The sequence below is a fragment of the Dendrobates tinctorius genome, unplaced genomic scaffold (assembly GCF_039654945.1).
Source record: "Dendrobates tinctorius isolate UK_male_01 unplaced genomic scaffold, ASM3965494v1 ptg000111l, whole genome shotgun sequence".
NCBI lineage: Eukaryota > Metazoa > Chordata > Amphibia > Anura > Dendrobatidae > Dendrobates > Dendrobates tinctorius.
In genome coordinates this window covers 24,619,147-24,644,101 of record NW_027361779.1, presented here as the reverse complement: position 1 = coordinate 24,644,101, position 24,955 = coordinate 24,619,147, and the positions used below count along the sequence as shown (strand labels likewise).

The 24,955-nt window shown below is 44.9% G+C and overlaps 1 protein-coding gene across 2 annotated transcripts in view; it reads right to left on the bottom strand.

Annotated features, from left to right (window-relative positions):
- MDN1 (midasin AAA ATPase 1) overlaps nt 1-24,955 on the bottom strand; it is a 476,296-nt gene that overhangs the window by 401,355 nt on the left and 49,986 nt on the right. For both annotated transcript variants that reach the window (XM_073589565.1, XM_073589566.1), the window contains exons 9-12: nt 24,344-24,461; nt 21,019-21,209; nt 5,739-5,820; nt 5,562-5,657 (exon numbers count right to left, since the gene is read on the bottom strand). In XM_073589565.1, coding sequence (XP_073445666.1) covers nt 5,562-5,657; nt 5,739-5,820; nt 21,019-21,209; nt 24,344-24,461 — 487 coding nt within the window. The remainder of the gene's footprint in view (nt 1-5,561; nt 5,658-5,738; nt 5,821-21,018; nt 21,210-24,343; nt 24,462-24,955) is intronic.

Sequence of the window (24,955 nt, the reverse complement as noted above, 5' to 3'; positions counted from 1 at the left end):
CTTTGAGGGGTATTGATGCTACTCCTTTGGCAGAGAATAAACCCCAGTTTTGGACCCAGGTGAAGGTCCGGGGCGACCCGCATTACCAAGAAAATTGTACATTTTTGGTGCTGCACAATTTGCATGATACTATTGTTCTGGGTTTTCCCTGGTTGCAAACTCATAATCCTGTTTTGGATTGGAAATCTGTGTCTGTGGTGAGTTGGGGTTGTCAGTGTGTTCTTAGTGACACTTCTGTTTTCTCCACCTCTCCCCAGTCTCATGATATTCCTGATTATTTGGCTGATTTTTCTGATGTATTTAGTGAGAGTAAGTCTGCGTCTTTGCCTCCTCATAGGAGTTATGACTGTGCAATTGAATTGATGCACGGGTGTAAATTTCCCAAGGGTCGGCTTTTCAACTTATCGGTACACGAACATGATGCTATGCGATTTTATATCAAGGAGTCGTTGGAGAAGGGTCATATTAGACCATCGTTTTCACCCTTAGGTGCTGGGGTTTTTTTGTGACCAAGAAAGATGGTTCATTAAGGCCTTGTATTGACTATCGTTACCTTAATAAAATCACGGTTAAATATCAGTACCCGTTACCCCTGATTTCTGATCAGAGTTAAAAGTGCCTACTGGTTTACCAAGTTTGACCTCAGGGGGCGTATAATCTTATTCGCATCAAGCACGGGGATGAATGGAAGACGGCGTTTAATACTCCGGAGGGACATTTTGAGTACCTGGTGATGCCTTTTGGGCTCACTAATGCCCCTTCTGTTATCCAATCCTTTATGAATGATATTTTCCGGGACTTTGTGGATAAGTTTTTGATCATCTATCTGGATGATATTTTGATCTCTTCCAGTGATTGGGATTCTCATGTGGAACATGTCTGGACTGTGTTCTGGATTTTGAGGGAAAATTCCCTGTATGTTAAGGGATCGAAATGCCTCTTTGGTGTACAGAGGATTTCATTTTTGGGATTTATTTTGTCTCCGTCGGCTATTGAAATGGACCCGGCCAAGGTACAGGCCATTTATGATTGGGTTCAGCCCACTTCTTTGAAGGCTCTCCAGAAGTTTTTGGGTTTTGCTAATTTCTATTGTAAATTTATAGCTAATTTTTCTGGTATTGTCAAACCACTGACTGATCTGACCAAGAAGGGCGCTGATATGCTGAATTGGTCTCCAGAGGCTGTCTCGGCATTTCAGGAGCTTAAGCAGAGATTCACTTCTGCTCCGGTTCTACGGCAACCTGATGTCTCACTTCCATTTCAGGTGGAGGTAGATGCTTCCGAGATTGGTGCAGGAGCTGTTTTGTCCCAAAAAGATCCGGTGACTTCTAAAATTTATCTCTGTGCCTTCTTTTCTCGAAAATTCTCCCCATCTGAACGTAACTATGACGTGGGGAATCGGGAATTGTTGGCCATGAAATGGGCATTTGAAGAGTGGAGACATTGGTTGGAGGGAGCTAGACATCAAGTTGTGGTCCTCACCGACCACAAGAATTTGATTTATCTTGAATCAGCCAAAAGCTTGAATCCTAGACAGGCTAGGTGGGCATTGCTTTTCACGCGTTTTAATTTTGTGGTCTCTTTTCTTCCGGGCACTAAGAATGTTAAGGCGGACGCCCTTTCTAGGAGTTTCTTTGCAGATTCTCTTATTGTGACCGAGCCTACTGCCATCCTAGGTGAGGGGGTAGTTCTTTCTGCCATCTCGCCCGATTTGAGACGTACCCTGGAGGAATTTCAGGAGAACAAACCTGACTGTTGTCCTATGGGAAAATTGTATGTTCCTGACCAGTGGAGGAAGAGAGTGATGTCTGAAATTCATTGCTCTGCGTTGGATGGTCATCCAGGTATTTTTGGTACCAGAGATTTGGTGAGTTGGTCTTTTTCGTGGCCTGCCTTATCTCGTGATGTCAGGAATTTTGTGCAGTCCTGTGGGACTTGTTCTCGGTCTAAACCCTGTTCTCGTTCTAGTGGGTTGTTGATGAACCTGCCGGTGCCCAAGAGGCCATGGACCCATATCTCAATGGATTTTATTTCTGATCTTCCTGTCTCTCAGAGAATGACTGTTATCTGGGTGATTTGTGATAGATTTTCTAAGATGGTCCATCTTGTACCACTCCCAAAGTTGCCATCTTCTTCAGAGTTGGTGCCCTTGTTTTTACAACAGGCGGTTCGGTTGCACGGGATTCCTGAGAACATTGTGTCGGACAGAGGAGTCCAGTTTGTTTCCAGATTTTGGATAGCCTTTTGTTTCAATCTGGGAATTCAGTTATCTTTCTCCTCTGCGTTTCATCCTCAGACCAATGGGCAAACATAGAGAACAAACCAGACTTTGGAGTCCTATTTGAGATATTTTTTATCTGCTGATCAGGATGACTGGGTCTCATTTTTGCCCTTGGCCAAATTCGCGCTAAACAATAAAGTTAGTTCTGCCACTTTGATGTCGCCCTTTTTCTGTAACTTTGGGTTTCATCCTCGATTTTCTTCAGGGCAGGTGGAATCTTTGACCTGCCCAAGTATGGACACTGTGGTAGAGACAATGCAGCAGATTTGGGACCAAGTGGAGGATAAGTTGTCCCTCTCTCAGGAAAAAGCCCAGCGGTTTGCCAACCGGCATAGGACCATTGGTCCCCAGTTTAAAGTGGGTGATATGGTTTGGTTGTCGTCAAAGAATATTTCTATGAAGGTTGCGTCTCCAAAGTTCAAGCCAAGATTCATTGGACCTTATAAGATTTTGGAGATTCTTAATCCTGTTTCTTTTCGATTGGCTCTTCCAGTTACGTTTAAGATCCATAATGTGTTTCATAAATCTCTGTTGAAGAGGTTTGTTGACCCAGTAGTTTCTATGGTGGCACCTCCTGACCCTGTATTGGTTAAAGGCAATGTGGAATATGAGGTAGAGAAAATATTGGATTCTCGTTTGGCTAGACGGAGACTCCAGTACTTGGTCAAATGGAAGGGTTATGGCCAGGAGGATAATTCTTGGGTCTCTGCTTCTGACATTCATGCCGATAGATTGGTTCGTGCTTTTCACCAGGCCCATCCTGATCGGCCAGGTGGCGTGGATGAGGGTTCGGTGACCCCTCCTCAAGGGAGAGGTACTGTTGTGAATTCACTTTCTGGCCTGCTTCTTGTTGCTAGTGAAGGTAGTGGAGCTGGTTGTATTGACAGAGGAGTCGCGAGTTCTCTTTCCGGGCTCCCTCTGGTGGTTACAGAAGGTAATGGAGCTGATCTAATAACAGGCCTGCCACCTGATAATGAGTACGACGATTGGACATCTGGAGTCTCTGACTGGATTTAAGACAGCCGACTCCCACTATCCCTGCTGGTGATTTTTCCTGCCTTTTGAGGTCTTAGTTTCCAGTTCAGTCCCTGCATGCTCAAGCTAAGTGTTCTTTGCTATTGTTCACATTTGATTTGGTTTTGTCTATTCAGTTTTGTGTGGTCAGCCAGCCCCGGCTGGGGCTGTACTGAATTTCCATCCTTATGTTACTGTTTGTGTCAGTTTGTTTTTTGTCCCTTATTAGATTGGCCTCTTTTTGCTCTGCTTTCAGAATATGCCAGAGTGCTGATATAGTGGGAGAAGTCTAGTGACTTCAGAGCTTTTGCTATCAGAAGTGTTGGACATTTTTGCAGGGTTTTTTGCATGATTGCAGACAGTGTCTTTCCTTTCCTGTCCTTTCTAGTTAGTGTGGGACCCATCGTTTGCTCAGCCTATTTTCCTACCTGTGTTTGTGTTTTCATCTTGTCTCACCGACAATATATGATTGGGGGCTGTCTATTCCTTTGGGGTCTGCTCTGGGGCAGTTTAGATTTCCCCTTTTCTTGCTTTAGACTTATTTAGTTCTCCGGCTGTGTCGAGGCATCTAGAATCATCGTAGGCACTCTCCACGACTACTGCTAGTTGTGTGGATAGGATCAGGGGTCTGCAATCCGCTTCGTTACCAACCTCTCTGGTTTTCTGTATCTTAGCTTGGTCTTGTTTTCCTCCTCGGTGACCCAATCATAACACCACTCCATGTTCCCGTCTGTTGGTGTGGGGAGATCTGTGCCCTGAAAATACCAGTTGCCCCTAAAGACAGCTCAGGTATACCTTTGAACGGTGTAGGAGGGGGTACTAGAAGGCAACAAGATCGGGACCCTGAAAGGATCCGTCTCCCCCTGTGATCCATGAAAGGGGAGAATAAAAAACAAGAATAAAAATAAAAAATAAAAAATTGTGGTCTGAAGACCAGACCCGTGTGCCTCCTACGGACACTAAGCAGGAACTGGTTCGACTGGAACCAGTGGGTGGTGTATACTGTAGAGGAGCAGCTAAATTTTTTTCTATTCACTTAGTGTCAGCCGCCTAGGGGCAGCAGCATATACCTATGATCCTGTGTCCCCCAATGAGGCGAAGGAAAAAAGCAAAATTCTGACAATATTTTCACGCGTACATTGTGGGGTTAAATTACCTTCAATCATAACTTTCCTCATTAGTATAATTATGGCAATGCCAACCCTGTCTAGTTTATTTTACTATTATTACTATTTTAGTGGTGAGGAAAAAACGTAAAACTTTGTAATAGATAAATTAGACGTGGTAAAATTTTCTGAGAGCAGTAATGTCTTCATTTTTCAGTCGATGGAGTTGTTTGAGGACTTATTTTTTGTGAGTTAAGATAACATTTTGATTGATTCCATTTTGGGATACATGATATTTTGAACAATTCTTACTGATTTTTTTAAGGTATTGGGTCGATTAAAAAAAATTAGGCATTTTTAATATTTTATGTTTACGATCTGGTTGATTAACTTTATATTTTGATAGATTGGACTTATGACAGCCGCAGCGTCCAATCCGCAGTGGCCAGATATTACAGCATAGTGGAGGAGATTTTATGAAATCCTATGTCCACTATGCGTACAAAGACGCAGGTGGCAGATATGTGTAACCGGACATGCGATGCGTCTTTCTAGACCGTAGCATGTCTATTTATCTTGCAGAGACGCTCAGACTCCGCAAGATAAACACAGTCTAATGTATAGGATGCGGTGATTCCGCATGGTTCAATGAACACATGCGGAATCACTGCGCGTAAAAAAGCCAGCAGCGCTTTGGGCGGAGCTGCGTCCAAAGCGCTGCCGGTACGGACCGTGGAAACATACCCTTAGGGTAATGTTGAAGGCATACAGATTTTGATCTGTTTTAACCCCTTACCATCATAGGACAATCAGTCTGGTACATCATGTGCCGACTCCCAGACTTTGATGCAGACTCAGGAACCATACATTAATGAAAGATGGAAGTCAGCAAAGGTTAACTAGTCTGAGGTCTCCCGAAATACAATTCTGATGGAAAGCTCTTGGCATGATGTGAACATGTTATTTTTCAACAAAAGCCCGACTCTGCTGATATAGAGGACCGTGGCGACAGTGACCATAGCTCAAGCGTTAGCCTACTGCAATGATCAGAAGCCAGGGTTTCCAGGATTTTTATTTTTTTTTTTTTTTTACAAAGAAGTTGACATAAAACAAAAAGGAATGACACATCAAGCAATGTTTTAATTTTCACTGCAGCTCACCTTTTGCTTGGAAATGTTCAGTTTGCTGCCAATTACTTCTGCCATCTTCAATCTAGCCACAGGTGCTGACAGCATTGCAGTAAAGCAGTCGAGTGCCTAGTACAGAAATATCAAAAATGTGATCATGTCTACTTTACTTATACAATCAAAAATTTTAAATATTTCTAAACATCTTACCTCATGGAAAATATTAACAGCAGTGCTTGACGAGGAACCATCAAAACTGTATGCAATTCTGTTGCTCCACTTCAGTAGGTCTCTATGAAATCAAAACAAAAAAAACATGGTTTAATAATGTATTTTATTGTTACTTATTTAGCATCAATATATACCATAGTGCTGTAGAGAGGCTGTCCCTATTTTGGGATTATTTGAAGATGGAATGGATCCCGTATGTTATTTCAAAAAAAGGATTAACCTGATCGTTAAACGGTGTAGCGAGAAAAAAGTCAAAATGCCAGAATTACGTTTTTTGGTCTCCACGACAATGCATTAAAATGCATCAACAGGTGATCAAAAGATCTTATCTGAACCAAAATGGTATAATTAAAAACGTCAGGTCAGTGTAGCCCTCACCCAACCAGATATCATGAAAAATGAAGATGCTACGGATATCAGAAAATGTGAGGGCTTGTTTTTTTGCGGGACAAGTTGTACTTTTGAACGACACTATTTGTTTTACCATGTCGTGTATTCGAAAACAAGAAAAAAAAATCCAAGTGCGGTGAAATTGCAAAACAAGTGCAATCCCACCCTTATCAGAAAATGGCGCAATTTTATTTATTTTATTTTTTTTTAAACAAAGTTGGGAAATTTTTTTCACCACTTAGATAAAAAAAAAAAAACTACACGTTTGGTGTCTATAATCTCGTAATGACCTGGAGAATGGCAGGTCAATTTCAGCATTTAGTGAACCTGCTAAAAAGCAAAACAAAAAACAAAGGGTGGGATTGCACTTGTTTTGCAATTTCACCGCACTTGGATTTTTATTCTTGTTTTCAAATACACGACATGGTAAAACAAATAGTGTCGTTCAAAAGTACAACTTGCACCGCAAAAAAACAAGCCCTCACATGGCCATTTTGACCAAAAAAATAAAAAAGTTATGGCTCTGGGAAGAAGGGGGAGAAAAAAATGAAAATGCAAAACCAGAAATACCTCTGGTCATTAAGGGGTTAAACCTGATAGTTGCACTAGACAAAAAAGTTAATAAACATTTCCATATGGTCTACTTTACATTAGCATCATTTTGCAAACATCTTTCTTTATCGCTTCATTGGGGGACTCAGATAACCATGGGTGTATGCTGCTGTCGCTAGGAAGCTGACACTAAGCAAAAAAAGAAAATAGCTCCACCCCAGCAGTAGACACCCACCGACAAGCACCAAGTACCTCAGTTTAAGCTTAGTGTCTGTAAGAGGCGGAGCTGGATCTGCTCCCAGATCCGCATTTTCCTTTCCAGGTTCCCGGTTTGTGTTTATTAATCTTTTTCCCTTTGTTTTTTAGGTTCTTCTTAGGGTAACAGGGTGTAAGTGCTCACCCGTACGTATGCGATCGAGAGAGCAGTGTGGTGTCACCGCACATTGCCCACTTTTGGACCCGCACGCAGGACTTTATCCCCTGTCACCTTTACGGGTGTTTCAGGGTGATTCCCGGTGACCAGTCCTTGCCTTTTCTCCACCCCACCCCTCTCCTTGGAGAGGGCTGGAAGGAAGACTATGGTCACCAGCGGTGGCCTCACCCTTCTTGTAAGGTGTTGATGTCGTCTTCTGCACCATCTGGAGATGGTGCGGTAAGTACGATTCCTGATTACAGCGACCCTCTCCCACCCGAGAGCTCCTGATGCGATCCTGATTGAAGTGGAACCGTGGACCCACCTTGCAGGTATGTATGTCCTTCCCCCGCAGCGGCGCATAGCATGACTCATCAGCATTTCTGTTCCTTAACACAGGACAGGGCGGCTTTAAGCATTATTCCCTGCACAGCCACAGCCATATTTCCCTGTGATTGGTCCCAGACCTTGGGACAACCTCCTTTGTTCACTGGCTACGCCTACTCTCTGGTTCTCCAGCCACTCACCAGAAGGGTTCCACGTTGGGTGGCGTCACGTACCAGCTTCTCAGCACGTGACTTGGTGTTGAGCTGCAAGGGTTAATCTATCTCCTCTCACTCAGACCAGCATTCAACCTCTGTCTTATGCTGCAGTGGGAGCATAAATCAAACCCCGACACAGACCACGCACCCAGCTTCATACACACTGCCACCACTTACCGACACACGGGCGATGAGTCCCGGAAGTACTACTACTACTACTGTCTGCCATTCACCAGGAACACACACATTAAGGCTATGAAATGTTTTAGAGCACACATGGTTTAAACTTAAAGTTTTAAGCTTTAATAGAAAAAGGTACAGTGATCGTAATAAAAGGATATAAAAATGTGGAAATAAAAGTGACATACAAATATGCAAAACAGTGATAAAATAAAAAGAAGAAACTTATAGAAATATCTAAACTTTGCAGCCTGGTATTCTGCTCCCTGAAGGGGGGGGGATATGAAATGGATCACATCAGCTTGTCTGCCCCTCAATGTGTGAACAACTTTCTTTGTGTAGGGCCTAATTATAGGTTTAGCCTGGAGATCAGATTTCTAGACCAGTCTCATGTTAATATTCTAATTCCTGGTTTGTGACTGGACCATGGCTACTTTACCAATGAATACATTATTTTTCTAAAAAGGTTCTTGTCTTAGCTTTTCTTTCCCATAGTAAATAGAAATTATCAGGCTGCAAATAGGTCCATTTGGCTTTTGCCTTCAAGGCATCAGAGGTTTCAAATTCTGTGTGTTCCCAGGAAGCACCCTGAGGTCTGAGACCAGGAAAACTGTCTCTCTCAGGATAACATATGTTATCACCTTTGTGAGACCTACAGCCTAAGGACAGATGCTAGTTAACTGCCGGCCATACATCGCCGACAAATACATATTTTCACTACAGGCGAAACATCACGTTCCCGCCATATCAGCCGTTCACATTACGGGGGTGGAAAATTGGGCTGCCGATTTTCTGAGCCGTCAGGGTCTCGCATTGGGCGAGTGGTCTCTCAGCCCCGCCATCTTCAACCAGATTTGCCAGCGAAGGGGCACTCCGGACGTCGAGCTAATGGCGTCTCAAATGAACCACAAGGTTCCTCAGTTTGTAGCCAGGTCCCGGTATCCACTAGCCAACGGTTGCGAGGCTCTGGTAATCCTATGGTCACCTAATCGATAGTTCCAGACTTGCCAAAACGAGCCTGGTACGCAGAGCTGGTGAACATGCTCATCGAGGTCCCCCCTCGAGGCTTCCAGACCGTACAGATCTTCCCTCACAAGGCCCCCTCTTCCACAAGAGTTCTCTGTCTCGTAGTTTAACGGCATGGCCATTGAGGCTGCAGTTCTGAGGGAGGCTGGTTTATCCCAACAGGTCATTCAGACTAAGATTAGAGTGAGAAAACCAGCATCCTCGCGTATTTACCAGATACTGGAAGGCCTTCTTCCGGTGGTGTGAGCATAACAATTTGGTTCCTATGCCCTTTTCCCTTCAATCTTTGCTTTTCTACAAGCGGGCCTTGACTCGGGTCTATCGCTCAGTACTCTGAAGTGGCAGGTTTCCACTATGTCAATTCATTTCCAGCGAAATCTAGATTCCCGTTCCCAGGTAAAGACCTTTCTTCAAGGAGTCACCCAACTGGCACCTCCTTATCATCCTTAGATAGACCCATGGGATCTTAACCTTGTCGCGCTCCCTTTGAGCCCAAGATATTTTGTTTTTCTCTCCTGTCATGGAAAGTTGCCTTCTTAGTCGGCATTACGTCCATCAGGAGGGTTTCTGAGTTAGCGACATTATCCTGTCGGTCCCCGTTCCTGATTCTACATCAGGACAAGGAAGTTCTCAGGCCCATTCCTTCCTTCCTACCCAAGGTAGGCTCTTCATTTCAGATCAATGAAGACATTGTCCTTAATTCCCCTGGAGAAGTCCCTCTACAACCTGGATCTGGTCAGAGCTATCCGAGTCTACCCTTCAAGGCTGCTTCCTTTCGTCAATCCGATGCCCTATTCGTCATCTCTGAAGGTCGTCATAAGAGGCTCCCAGCTTCTAAGACCACTATTGCCCGTTGGATTCTTTCAGCATTATTGGAGGCACACCGCGTTCAGGAGAAACAGTCCCCTCCGGGGTGAGAGCTCACTACACCCGGGCCTTGTGGGCTTCCTGGGCTGTTCCGTCATCAGGCTTCGGCTTTACAGATTTGCAAGGTCGCGACCTGGTCATCCTTGCAAACCTCTGCGAGGTTTTACAGGGTCCATACCCATGCCTCTTCTGATGCAGACGTGGAAAGGAAGGCGATTCAAGCGGCGGTTACGCACCGGCCGACCCAAGTCTGTTTTCTTTGCATTCTTTCTGTTCCCACCCTTGAGACTGCTTTGGGACATCCCATGGTTACCTGTGTTCCCCAATGAAGTGATAAAGAAAGAGGGATTTTTGGTACTCACCATAAAATCTCTTTCTTAGAGCCTTCACTGGGGAACAGAGCACCCTCCATAATTGTTTGTACCACTTTTGGGCCTATGTGCCTTTGTTGTTGGGTGGTAAATATGCTGAGTTTTGGCTGCTTCTCCTACTGCTTTAACACTAACTGTAATTTGTGCCTGTCAGTAATTTGTGCTGAAGAGGAGCTATTTTCCTTTTTTGCCTAGTGTCAGACTCCTAGCGACAGCAGCATATAGCCCATGGTTACCTGTGTCCCCCAATGAAGGCTCCAAGAAAGATTTTACCATGAGTACCAAAAATCCCTCTTTATAAGAAGTCTTTAAAGTTTAGCATCAATTTTTCATTTTCTTAAGGGACATTTACAAAACGATTTTTAAGGTCCTATTAATTTTTGAAGTGACATTGAGGGGCCTGTATAATGGGAAAACATCAAAAAGTTAAACAATTTTAACCCCTTCACCTGAAAGCCTGTTTTCACCTTAATGACCAGGTCAATTTTTACAATTCTGACCACAGTCACTTTCTGAGGTAATAACTCTGGAACGCTTCAACGGATCCTGGAGATTCTGAGACTGTTTTTTCGTGACATATTGTACTTTATGATAGCGGTAAAATTTCTTCGATATGACTTGCGTTTATTTGTGAAAAAAATGGAAATTTGGAGAAAATTTTGAAAATGTCCCAGTTTTCAAACTGTAAATTTTTATGCCCTTAACCCTTAAATGACCGCCAATACGTCTTAACTGACGTGAGATATAAGAGAATAGCATTCCCATACAGGTGACAATCCAGCAGCTGTCAGCTGCACACTATAGCTGACAACTTGCTGCATCAGCCACAATCAGTGTTTGCTCCGTCCAAATCTTTTTAACCCCTTAGATGCTGCTGTCAATAGTGACATCATATAAATGGTTAACAGACTGTGGGGGCTTCCTCTTTATCCCCATCTGCACCCTAAGATCATGATTATATGGTCCTGATGTTTGCCATGGCAATTCATGACCAAATAGCGGCCTTAGAGTCTGACGGCTGTTGTAACCTGTCCAGAAATCAGCGACATTTAGGTGGTAAAAATACACTTTTTCATTTCTGTCATGCCACTTTGCATTAATACCTGAAAATCATCTGAAGGGTTAAAAAACTATCTGACTGCAGTTTTCAATATGTCAGGGGGTGCTGTTTTTAAAATGGCTTTACTTTTGGGGGCTTTCCAATATATAGGACCCCCAAAGTCACTTCAAGCCTGGATAGGTCCCAAAAAAAATAAATTTGATAAATTTCCTTGATAAAATGAAAAATTACTGCTACATTTTTAAACCTTCTAAAATGCTAACTAAATAAAAGAACATTTTACAAATGGTGCTGATGTAAAGCAGACATGCGGAAAATGTTATTTATGAATGTTTTTGTGTGGTATGACTATCTGGATTAAAGTGATAATCATTCAAAGTTTGAAAATTGCACATTTATTAACATTTTTCTCAAATTTCTGATATTTCTTATAAATAAAAACAAAACGTATTGACCTAAATCTACCATTATCATAAAGTACAATGTGTCACGAAAAAACAATCTCAAAATCACTGGGATTTGTTGAAGCGTTCCAGAGTTATTACCACATAAAGTGACACTGGTCAGATTTAAAAAATTTAGCTCCGTCACTAAGAGGCTAAATCAGAGAGTCATATCGCACAAAATAGTTAATAAATAACATTTTCCACATGACTACATAAGTCTTTCGCTGGGAAGTTAAGGGTTAAAAGTTGACCAGCAATTTTTCCTTTGACAAATTTTACAAACCCTTTTTTTTTTTTTTTTTTTTTTTTTAGGGATCACATCTGAAGTAATTTTGATGGGTCTATATGAAATAAAATATGCAAAAGTGATGCCATTCTAAAAACTGCACCCCTCAAGGTACTCAAAACCACATTCAAGGGTTCTTCAGGTGCTTCACAGGAATTTTTGGAATGTGGAAGGAAAAAATAAACATTTACTTTTCTTTCACAAAAATTTTCCTTTAGATCCAATTAAATGGACCATATATTTTGTTGTGCAATTTCTCCTGAGCATGCAGATACCCCATATGTGGAGGAAATCTACTGTTTGTGTGCACGGCAGGGCTCAGAAGGGAAGGAGCACCATTTGACCTTCTGAATGTAAAATATGCTGGAATAATTAGCGGTTGCCATGTCTTGTTTGGAGAGCCCCTGATGTGCCTAAAAAGCGGAAGCCCCAACAAGTGACACCATTTTGGACACTAGACCCCTTAGGGAGCTTATATAGATGTGTATTGAGTACCTTGAACCCACAGGTGCTTCACAGAAGTTTATAATGTAGAATGTAGAGCAGTGGAAATTTAAAAAAAAAAAAAAAAAAAATCACATTTCTCCCAAATATAGGGATTTTTGTGTGTATTCACCGTGAAATCCTTTTCTCCGAGCCAATCATTGGAGGACACAGACCATGGGTGTTATGCTGCTTGCCACTAGAAGGACACTAAGTGAACACAGAAAAAAGTTAGCTCCTCCTCTGCAGTATACAACCTCTCGTTGGCTGAGGTTTCCCCAGTTCTGTGAAAAAACAGTAGGAGCATTAAACAAATAACAATAACAATAACTATGTCAAAACCAAAGAATGCTACAGTAAGCCAATAGGCTAAACAGGGTGGGTGCTGTGTCCCCCAATGACTGGCTCAGAGAAAAGGACTTTACAGTGAGTACACACAAAAATCCCTATTTCTCCTACGCCTCATTGGGGGACACAGACCTTGGGACGTCCTAAAGCAGTCCCTGGGTGGGACAGGTGTGTCCCTGACACGGTAGGATTCCTGAGTAGCCGAGAGAATCTACCTGGCTAGCGTGGCTTTTGAAGCAGCTAGACCCTTCCTATGCCCCTCTGGAAGTACGAACAGGGCATCCGACTTGCGGAAGGGAGCCGTCTGCGAGATCTACCGTCTCAGAGCCTTAACCACATCCAGGGTGTAGAGAGCCTTCTCAATGCGATGGACTGGTGCCGGACAGAAGGCAGGCAAAACAATTTCCTCATTAAGATGAAAGGAAGACATGACTTTGGGCAGGAAAGACTGGGACATCCTGAGAACTGCCTTATCCTGAGAACTGCCTTGTCCTGATGAAAATTCAGTAACAGAGGACGGCAGGACAGGGCCGCCAATTCAGAGACTCGTCTGATTGACGCAATTGCCACTAGAAAGACCACCTTCCAAGAGGGACAGTTAGTGGTACGTCCTGCAGTGGTTCGAAAGGGGCTTCCTGTAAACCTCCGAGAACCAAGTTAAGGTCCCATGATTCCAATGGCCTTTTAAAAGGGAGGCGCCACATGGGAAACTCCCTGAATGAACGTCTTCACCTGAAGTTTGGTGGCAATATTGTGTTGGAATAGAACTGACAAGGCTGAAATTTGGCACTTGAGCGAGCCAAGCGCGAGGCCTGACTTTAATCCGGATTGTAGGAATTCCAATATGGAAGGAATGGAAAACACCAGAGGGGATGGACCATGGTCCTTGCACCACGAGAAGAAGGTTTTCCAGGTGCGGTGATGAATGATCATGGACACGGGCTTCCTAGCACTAATCATGGTGGAGATCACGTTGTGAGAAAAACCAGCCTGTGCTAAAATCCAGGATTCAACGGCCACGCCGTCAAAGACAGGGCCCCAGAGTTCTGGTGGTAAATTGGGCCGTGAGAGTGGATTCATGCGATCTGGAAGTCGCCAGGGAAAGTCGGCGACCAGTTGTACTAGTTCTGCGTACCATGCCCGGCACGGCCAATCTGGCGTGACTAGGATAACTGGTACTCCCTCTGCTCTGATTTTCTTGATGACCCTTGGGAGCAAGGGAAGAGGGGGAAAAAATGTACGGGAGCCGGAACTGGTGCCACGGAAAAACTAGGGCGTCCGCTCCGATGGCGCATTGGATAGCGCGATCGGGCAATGAATCGAGGAACCTTGCTTTTAGTCTTGAGGCCATGAGATCTACAACCGGAGTCCACCAGTGATGACAAATCTGCTGAAAGACTTCGGAATGAAGAGACCACTCTCCTGAAACAAGGCCTTGGCGACAGATAAAATCCGCCGCCCAATTGTCTACCCCCCGAGATGGGCGAATGGCTGGTCTCGGCCCAATGGAGGATGTGACTCAGTTCGTGTATGGCCATCCTGCTCCGAGTACCCCCCTGAAGGTTGATATACGCCACAGCCGTGGCGTTGTCGGATTGGATCCTGATGGGGTGACCTGCGAGGAGATGGTGGAAACTCAGTAGGGCTAATCTGATCGCTCATATCTCCAAGATGTTGATGGGGAGACGTGACTCTCAAATTGACCAACGACCCTGTGCCGTGTGGTGATGAAAAACCGCACCCCAGCTTAGAAGACTTGTGTTGGTGGTCACCACCGAGAAAAGGGGAGAAAAGACTTCCCTTGACTCAGGGAGGATTTCAGTGTCCACCACTTGAGGGCTTGTCTGACCCGCAGGGACAGAAGGAACCCGACGGTCCAGGGAGAACAGGTTCTTGTCCCAAGTCATCAGCGACGCATGTTGTAAAGGACGGAGATGGAACTGTGCGAATGGGACCGCTTCTATCACTGCCACCATCTTTCCGAGAACTCTCATGCAGAAACGTATGGAGTGAAAAAACGGTTGGGAAAGAGTCCGCGCTCCCTGTTGTAAGGCTCGGGTCTTTTCTGGAGGGAGAATGACCAACCCACGGGAAGTGTCCAAGTTCATTCCCAAAAAGGAAATCTGCTGGACCGTGTTGGGGAAGACTTTTCGAAGTCTATCTTCCAACCCAGTCGAGAAAGTGTATTTACTGTGATATCCACGGATTCCTCACAGGCTGAAGGGACGGACCCTTGATCAGCAGGTCGTCCGGATACGACAGTACCACCACTCCCCAAGCGTGAAAAATGGCCATGACAGCCGCCATGACCTTGGAAAAGACCCTGGGGGCGGTGGCGAGTCCGAAGGGCAATGCAATGAACTGGAAGTGTTCCTCGCGAATTGCAAAGCGTAGGAACTGCTGGTGGGATGGACAAATTGGGATGTGAAGGTAAGCATCTTTGGTATCGATGTATGCTAGGAACTCTCCCTTTTCCATGGAAGCGACAACTGACTGGAGAGATTCCATTCGGAATTGTCGTACTTTGACAAACTGATTTAACAGCTTGAGGTCCAGTATGGGCCGCATCGTTTCGTCCTTTTTTTTTTTTTTTTTGAAAACACAAAAAGGTTTGAATAATAACCCTTTAACCTTTCGCTTTGAGGGACCAGAATGACTCCGTCCCTTTGCAGCGCATGAACGGCCCGAAGGAAGACTGTTGTCTTTGTCTTGGGAGGTGAGGACCGGAAAAAACGTGTCGGGGGGGATTCTATTTTGAATCCGGTGGACACCAGCTCCTGGAAGTAGGTTGTGGAGGACCAGCTGGAGTTGTTGTGAAAAGGTCAAAAACGAACCGGCTGTTGGTTCCGAAATGGCCGGACAGCCCTTTGTTGGGGAAGGAAGTTACTCTTCCCCCCGGTAGTGTCAGAAATGAGCTGGTCCAGTTTCTCTCCAAATAGGCGACCAGTTTGATAGGGCAGAGAAGATAATCTTTTGGAGGTGGAATCTGCCCGCCAGTCGCGTAGCCATAGGGCTCTTCTAATGGAGACTGCATTAGCGGCTGCTTGAGCAGCACAATTAGCAGCATCTAAAGAGGCGTCCACTACAAAGTCCCCTGCGTGAATTATCTGCCTGGCGACACTGGTTGCCTCCGGATGAAGATTGCTACCTTGGAAGGTAGTAATTAAGACTTCTGCCCAAGCGGCCATTGCCTTAGCCACCCAAATCGCAGCGAAAGATGGAAAAAGTGCCGCTCCTGAAGCATCAAAAACTGAGCGAGCGAGGTAGTCAATTTGACGATCGGAGGGGTTTCTGACTGAAGAGCCCTCAGAAACAGATAGAAGCGTTTTAGAAGCAAGACGCGATACAAGAAGATCCACCGAAGGGGACTGTAACCAATCCCTCATTAGATCTGGAGCAAAGGGGTATTTAGCCTCGATAGGCTTTTGCCCTGTGAACCGTTTATGTGGCCGGTCCCTATGTTTTTGGACAATGTCGTTAAACTACGGATGGCTGGCAAATACCCTGCGTACACGTTTAGTCTTCTTAAAGGAGATAACGTGTTCAAGAGCAGGAATATTTTCCTCGTCCAACGTCAGAATCTTGTTGACTGATTCTATAAGAGAATCAAGCGACTCTTGGTCATTTGGGGGATTCTGAGGGACTGAGGTGTCAGACTCGAATTCAGAGTCATGTTCGCTGTGAACGTTGGGAGAGGGAGAGACAGAACTCGCCGATGCTGAAGCGCGAGCGTGACTAGGGAACGCGTCATGGGTCTGCTTTCTAGAGACTCAAGGATCCCTTGAACGAGTACGGCCCCTGCTGGTGGACGGTTCCCGGACGTCGCCAGAGCCCTCCTCGGGCGGTAAAGACGCATTCTGACTTAAAGAGGATTCCTGGAAGGAGTCTATAGCCTTGGTCAGTGACTCCACAGACCGTGACAGGGACGCAGCCCACTCAGGGGGACTAAACACAGGGAGCACCGTCTCAGCGGCGGCAGAAGGCGTTTGAGCACAAGCTGGGTCGCAATCCGTGCATAACAGATTAGTCTGGGCACTCGGCAAGGCAGTCTTGCAAGTGGTACAAGCGGTAAAGAATGCAATGTGCTTCTTAGTAGCCCTTTTGGCTTCCTTAGATTGAGACATAGCGCCCCTGAAAGGGTTACAAGCAGAGCCTGGGCTGGAGCTGCAGGGAATGTGTAGAGAAGGGGCTAAGCTTTGCTCTGAGGGCAGATGCAGCTTACCCACAGTCCTGTGTCCCCGGGAGGAATAGCGGTGGCCCTGTAGCGTCACCAGGTGCTGTCCGTCAGTGCGCGCGCCCCCGCAGCCGTCACAGAGCCTGAGGTGAAAAGGACATGGCCCCCGAGACTAGCAGTGCGCTTCTCGTACAGAGCGAGAAGCGCCAAAGACGTGGGCGGCGGCGCTAACGGTGAGCGGCTCTATGTAGATTGTGGCCTAGTAGGCCAAAAAGGCAGGGACTAAATTTCTGGGCCTACCCGCAGTGAGCGCCGGGTGAAGGAAAGAATGGTGGGCCGCGATGGGGTGCCGGTGTACCGCCACTGAGACTAGGTCAGCGCTTCTCCCAGGGACCAGGACCCCACCCCATACCTCCAATCCGGTGCTCGCGCAGGCCGCGCTGTCCAGGAGCCTGCAGATCTCATCCTCCCCAGCGATGTAGCAGAGCCGGAGGAGTTGTTAAAAGGGTATACCTCAATCGATCCTCCCTATGGGCACGGGGATGGAGAGGCCTTGGGGCTGATTCAGGGCATCCGAAGCGCTCCTAAAGACTTCTCCATGCACTCCGTGTGCTCTGTGCGCTTGCCCTCGTATCCGTGTGGGGAGATCGGGACCGTAAAGGAACCGTCGCCCAGAAGAATCAGGTATGCCCCAGTCATTGCAGGAAAGGGTACGGGGAGGTATACTCCACGTTCTCACCTGTTGTTAGCTCGGGGGAGAGCGGACTCTTGAAAGGAATCAGTCGCCCCCTTCAATCCGTTAATTAAAAAATAAAAATTTACAGAAAAAATTTCAAAAAACGAAAATAAAAATGTTGGGGCTTGAAGCCAGACCCAAGTGCCTCCTACAGACACTAAGCGAAAACTGGGGAAATCTCAGCCAGCGAGAGGGTGTATACTGCAGAGGAGGAGCTAACTTTTTTCTGTATTCACTTAGTGTCCTCCTAGTGGCAAGCAGCATAACACCCACGGTCTGTGTCCCTCAATGAGGCGTAGAAGAAAAATCTTTTTAGCTCCAAATTTTGTATTTACATAAGGGTAAAAGGAGAAATTGCGCCATACAATTTGCTGTGCAATTTCTCCTGAGTACGCTGATACCCCAAATGTGGAGGAAAACAACTGTTGGGCGCACGACAAGACTTGGAAGGGAAGGAGCGCCATTTGACTTTTGGAATGCAAATTTTGATGGAATAATTAGTGGACGCCATTTCGCGTTTGAAGAGCCCCTGATGTGCCTAAACAGTGGAAACCCCCCACAAGTGACACCATTTTGGAAACTAGACCCCTTTGAGACCTTATCTAGATGTGTTCTGAGTACCTAGAACCCCCAGGTGCTTCACAGAAGTTCATAAGGTTAAGCCGTGAAAATTTAAAAAAAAAAATAAAAACAATTTTTTCCCACAAAAATCTTTTTTTTGCTACAAATATTGTATTTTCACAAGGGCGAAAGGAGAAACTGGACCCCAAAGTTTGATGTGCAATTTCTCCTGAGTTCATTGATACCTTATATGTGGTCGAAAACTACTTTTGGAGGCACAGTGCAAAGCTCAGAAGGAAAGTAGTGCCATATTACAGTGCAGATTTTGCTGCACTTGTTTCAGGGTGCCATGTTACGTTAACAGAGCCCCTGAGGTGCCAGAACAGCAGAATCCCCCAAAAGTGACCTCATTTTACCAATTAAACCTCTCAATGAATTAATCTGGAGGTGCAGTGATTATATTGGCACCACAAGTGTGTCACAAACATTTATACCATTAGGCAGTGAAGAAAAAATAATTTACATTTTTATGTGTTAGCCCCAAGTTTTACATTTTCACACTGGGAAATGCGTAAAAATGGCACCAGAATTTGTCCCACAATTTCTGCTGAATGTAGAAATACCCTATATGTGGATGCCCTAAGTGCTAGAAAAGCAGAATCCTCCCTCAAGTGACCCTATTTTGGAAATTATAATTCTCTGGGAATTTATATACCGATGTAGTGACGATTTTGATTCCATGGGTGTTTTCCAGAAACAAGAAGCAGTGGATGTTGATGAGTGAAAATTACAAAAACTGCCGTTGCAGTGACCAGTATATTATGCCCAGCTCATGCTTCTGGAGACACGCACCTGTAAGTTAGGCGGGCTCTCATCACTACAGAAATGCCAAAACATGTTGGCACTAAACGTGTGTACACTGGGGCTCAGAAGGAAGGAGGGTATTTGGATCTGGGAGCGGAGAATTTGCTGAAATTCTTTTGGCGGGTGAGGAGCCATTTAGCTTTTCCAGAGCCTTTATGCTACCAGTAACATGGAAGCCCCCTATATTTCCGCTAACAGCTGTCCGATCTGAGTAGGTACTTGCTTTTCTGTGGATTGAGTGAAAGGTTTCATTGGGAACATTTTACATAACGTTTGGGATCACAGTTATCCGGCGCTCTATGCTGACCGCTTACTTTGGGGTTTCCATCTAAATCTCTGAGTGACGTTATTCAGATGAAACCCCGAGAGATCCATTCACTATAATGAGGCAGCAGTAACTCTGGACTCCGTCTGGCCTCTATTCAGTGGTGTCCTTTTCAGAAGTGCACAAAACTGAGGCCAATAGCACTTTTATGCAATCCTAAGAAGACGGATGCCGCTGGATCACCAGTCAGACGGTGTCCACAGTGCCTCCCTCCATCTGCCTCATTATAGGGAATCTTCCACCAGGTGGTTCTGTCTGAATCACATATTTCAGATATTTACCCAAAATCCCCGATGTAAGCGCAGAGCGCAGGATAATTTTGAGACGAGCCTTACTGTGATCTTTGGGAGGCAGAATGAAAAAATCAACAGCAGGTGAAGAATTGGTTTTATTTATGTTTCTCGTGCGGTATAAGTGATTAGGCGACTTTATTCTTCAGGTCGGTACGTTTGGCTGCTGTCACACACTAAAAGACGCCTTTAATTAAACTAGTTTTTGCGTCACCATATTTTGAGAGCTATAATTTATTTATATTTTCATAGTCATGTGAGGGCTTGTTTTTTGCAGGACGAGCTGGCGTTTCTATTGGTACCATTTTCGGGCACTTGACATTTTTTGATCGCTTTCTATTCCAATTCCATGAACAAAAACAAGTAATTCAGGAATTGCTTTTTTTTTTTTTTTTTAAATACATTTCTGCATGTGGTAAAATTGGTAAGACAACTTTATTCTTCGGGTCAGCAAGATGACAGCGATACCTCATTTATATCTCTTTTATGTTTTGGCGCTTTTACACAAAAACTTTTATAGAAAAAATAATTATTTTTGCATCGCTTTCGTCTGAGAATTATAACTTTTTATTTTTCTGCTGATGGAGCTGTATGGAAGCATGTTTTTTCTGGGACAAGATGACATTTTCAGAGGTACCATTTTTATTAACACCCGTCTTTTTGATAGCGTTTTATTGCACTTTTTGTTTGGTGGTATGATGTGTCACATACAGCTGACACCCGCACGCGATCGCCGTGGCACTCAGCGTGAGGCTGTGCGATCGTTCCGCCATACTAGTACTGCTCTGGGCACAAACACAGCTCCCGCAGACCAGTACTAGTACGGCGAAGGGCGCAAAGGGGTTAAAAACAGCTCACCTCAAATGATTCAAAACTGCTGTCAGGAAATGTGTTATCCCTTCAGGAGTTTCACAGGAATGAATGAAATCTTACATTTTTTTTCCACTGACATGTTGACAACATCCTAACAGGTCACAAGAGCTGGCAGTCCTCAAACTCAATGCCTGGCCTCAGGTTGCCATAACAACCACTGGGTCTACACTAGCCTCCAACCGAGTGGTGTTGAGGTGGTAAAAAAAGGGAGCCCCTCTTCTATATTAACCATTTTGATGCCAAGGTCACCATTGACAGCAACATATAGAAGGTTACAACACAGCTTATGACTGATACAGCAAGGTATCCGCTATACTAGTCAGCGAACTCCTACTGCATTTTTGCACATAGGTGGGGAGGCACTATTTTCATATCTCTCAGGTCAGTAAAATGGCACATGGGGGGAGGGGTGTTAGTAAAGTTAAAATATTGTACTGAGGCAAGACAAGCGAGTACAAATATAAAGAAACTACCGTAGTGATAATCCTCTGCCTTCAAGACTGGATCTTTTGTCGAATATTTTTAGGCCTTCAGTGGCAGGCACATTCTCTGTTTCAGTGCTGTCAATTGGCACAGTATGGTGCTTATCTCCTGTAAGTTGGATGTAAATGTCAAGCAATCGGTCTAGCGCTAGGTCCAAATTAGGGTAAAGTTGCTGAAGAACCTGTAAAGAAAATTATTCAAAGCTAAGTAATATTTACATTAAAACAGAACATTTTATTTATAAATAATATATACATAAAATTTACAATAAAGAATTTTTTTTTATTCTCGATGACCAACTGAGGCCAACATAGAAAACAGAAACCTCTTAAAAACAATATTCATCGTATATACTCGAGTATAAGGCCCCATGTAAAGGCCGAGGCACCAAATTTTACCGCAAAATAAGGGAAAACGTATTGACTCGAGTATAAGCTAGATATGCATTGTTCCCTCATCCCCATCCGGGTCCGGCTTTGACCCCTCATCCCCATCCGGGTCCGGCATTGACCCCTCATCCCCATCCGGGTCCGGCATTGACCCCTCATCCCCATCCGGGTCCGGCATTGACCCCTCATCCCCATCCGGGTCCGGCATTGACCCCTCATCCCCATCCGGGTCCGGCATTGACCCCTCATCCCCATCCGGGTCCGGCATTGACCCCTCATCCCCATCCGGGTCCGGCATTGACCCCTCATCCCCATCCGGGTCCGGCATTGACCCCTCATCCCCATCCGGGTCCGGCATTGACCCCTCATCCCCATCCGGGTCCGGCATTGACCCCTCATCCCCATCCGGGTCCGGCATTGACCCCTCATCCCCATCCGGGTCCGGCATTGACCCCTCATCCCCATCCGGGTCCGGCATTGACCCCTCATCCCCATCCGGGTCCGGCATTGACCCCTCATCCCCATCCGGGTCCGGCATTGACCCCTCATCCCCATCCGGGTCCACATTGTCCCCTCATCCCCATCCTGGTCCACATTGTTCCCTCAACCCCATCCTGGTCCGCATAGACTCCTCATCCCCATCCTGGTCTGCATGGCTCCTCATCCTAATTCTTGTATGCATGATTCGTGATCCCTATCCTTGTACGCATGGCCCCCATCAGAAAAACATATAAAAAATACTAAATGCCCTCCACGCCGGGACTACGTGCGTGGAGGGCAGAGAGTATTCATTGCTATTTAGTAGTGCACACAGTGTCAGCCGCCAGCTTCCTGCAGTTGCTGGGCGGTCATGCTACTTAAGGGAATGAATATTCACTGCTCTCCACGCCCATGGGAGTGGAGAGAATGGAAAATTAATTTATCTTAAGTAGCGGGCACACGTGATCGCCTGGTCGCTGCAAGAAGCCGGTGGCTGCGACTACTCTGCGCACTGTTACAAAGAAATTAAATTCACTGCAAGCGCAGTGAATATTAATTTCTCTTTAGCAGCGGGCACAGGCTTTAGCCACAGCAGCTGGCTCCTGCCCCCTGTGACCCGCTGCTCCATCTCTTCCCCTCTCTCTCCATCCTCTGAGACCCTCACTCGAGTATAAGCCGGGGGGGGGCGCGTTTCAGCACAAAAAAAAAAACCTTAAAAACTCAGCTTATTCTCGAGTATATACGGTAATTAGATTTCAGCCAAAGCGTGCTATGCTTATATTATTGTGTATTATGGTGAGGCCTTCTTCACACACACCTTGACTCGACTTGACTTATGATGTTTTAGTCCACATATTTTACTGGTGTTTTTTTCTGGAGGATGTAGAGAAATAAAAATAAAACGCTAGGATGCATATTGGGGCAGCTGTATCTGAACTGACACCAACTCCTCAAAATCCCCACTCATTAAAATATCTGACACCATAACTGAAACAGCTTATCAAGCTCAAAGCTCAGATTGCTAAACGGAGTACACAAAACGTGGACTTCGGGTTCCAGCACGCACATGGACGCTCGATAGTGAAAGCAGCGGGTCTAGTCTTTAGAGCTGCCCCTGTGCATAACCCTCATGGCCAACTGAGGCTCACTGATGAGGAAGTGGGAGGATGATAAGAAATAAGATACTGCACACAAGAAGCAGTGATTATGACAATGGGGGATGGCAGGGGACTATGATCTAGAATTAGTGAAAATGACCAATTGACGATGTACGGACATAATAAAGAAGGTCAGTTTCCGAGTCTGTCAAACTAACAAAGAAAATAACTTAAGGGTAAGATAAATGAACATCACAAGTAAAGGTGACTAAGAATATTTTTAATTAATGTACTGTATATTAGAAAATTGTATATTTTTGAATGATCTGTTCTTTCTGAAGAATAAAAATATAAGTGGACAGCCTATGACCTTTAAAGGGGTTGTCCAGCCTTGAGGTACAAGTCTGAAGTCACTATGTGACTGCTGACTTGTGGAATCCTCACTAAGCATGTACTGCGTGCTGTAAGGATTCTCCTGTGTCGGTCATGTGATCGCATGCATGTGACTGGCATACTTCTGGCCACATTCAGACTAGAGGATTCCAGCCTCGCTCAACACACTTTTATTGAGTTAGGCCTCACCCATCTAGTCGACATGCAATCATATGTATGCAAATATCACATATTTGTGGTCACGTGCCCACCACAGGCACCGGAGAATCCTCACAGTGTGCAGTGAATGCAGACTATTACCACCCCTTTAAGTATAGCCATCTTTCACTGTAAGACTAGCAAAACTGTTCTCTGGGAAGCATATATTTTCCCAAAAACTCATTCAAGCACTTCAGACAAATCCACACTGTCAACTGACCAATGATGCGGATTTGAAATTCTGCACTGACAGTTAGTACCAAGATATCCACATGGATTTCAGCTTTGAAGGGAAAAAAAGGACTTTTCTACAAGGAAATGGTCAGTAGTATTAGCAATTGATTCTTCGCTATGGATATTTTGCAGAATGTGCATTTGAGAACATACACTTGAAGAGCACCCATCACCACTATGTGGCTGCTCACTGTTTGAAAATGATAGGCAACCAGATAAAAACTTTGCAAAAAAAAAAACAAATACAAAAACTGCTCATAAACAGCCTAAGAAGCAGTGATGATCAACTCTAGTTAAGGCGCCTAATGAGTCATGTTAATATTCCAGAATATTGCACCGGTGATTATTAGCAAGACATCAGAAATAGCACAAATCATGGTTCGGGGATCTTGAGGGAACCTATGCATCGGATACTAAAATATAGACTTGGACACAGGTCCTCGCATGATAGCTTATAGCTAAAAAGCTTTAGAAAAGAATATTACGCATCTTGACACCTTCACAATAACTCATTTCTACAATACCTCTTTCAGTTCACTGCGGTTCATGTTGTCAAGATGTATTTTTGTCCAATACTTGTCAAGTAAGGAAGCATGGCTGTTCTGTGGTCTGTACCAGGATCCCGTACTGGAAGTAAGCAACCTGGAACAAAATAAGTTAGCATTTTGTTTAGTCAGTTCTTTTAGTGTTTTCTTTAACTCACTTAGGCAAAGTACAAATAAAAACCAAGTGTACTGAAATACGGCCATTGTTTTCTACTGTTTCCAAGTACTTAAAGAGTACTTGTCACCGAGTGAATAGTAGAGCACTTTGCAGTGTTTTTAGGTCTACCCCTCAATATCCCGATTTTCTTTAAATCCACTATATGGTTCCAGAGACATGGGCCTTTTAAATTGGTGCTAATTAAAAGGTGTGGCTCTCAACGTGATAACGCAAAGAATCCTAAAGACACTCATCCAGAGAAACCTGTGAGCCACTTCCTCATGAAGGGGCCAAAAAAATCACCACTAAGTAAGAAAGCTCATATCTCTGTTATCATCTAAGAGATTCAGGCTGAGGCTATAAGGAGGTGGATTTAAGTTCCTAGGTGTCGTTGCTACATCGTAGCGCAATACAAGTGCATGGGGCAGCACTGC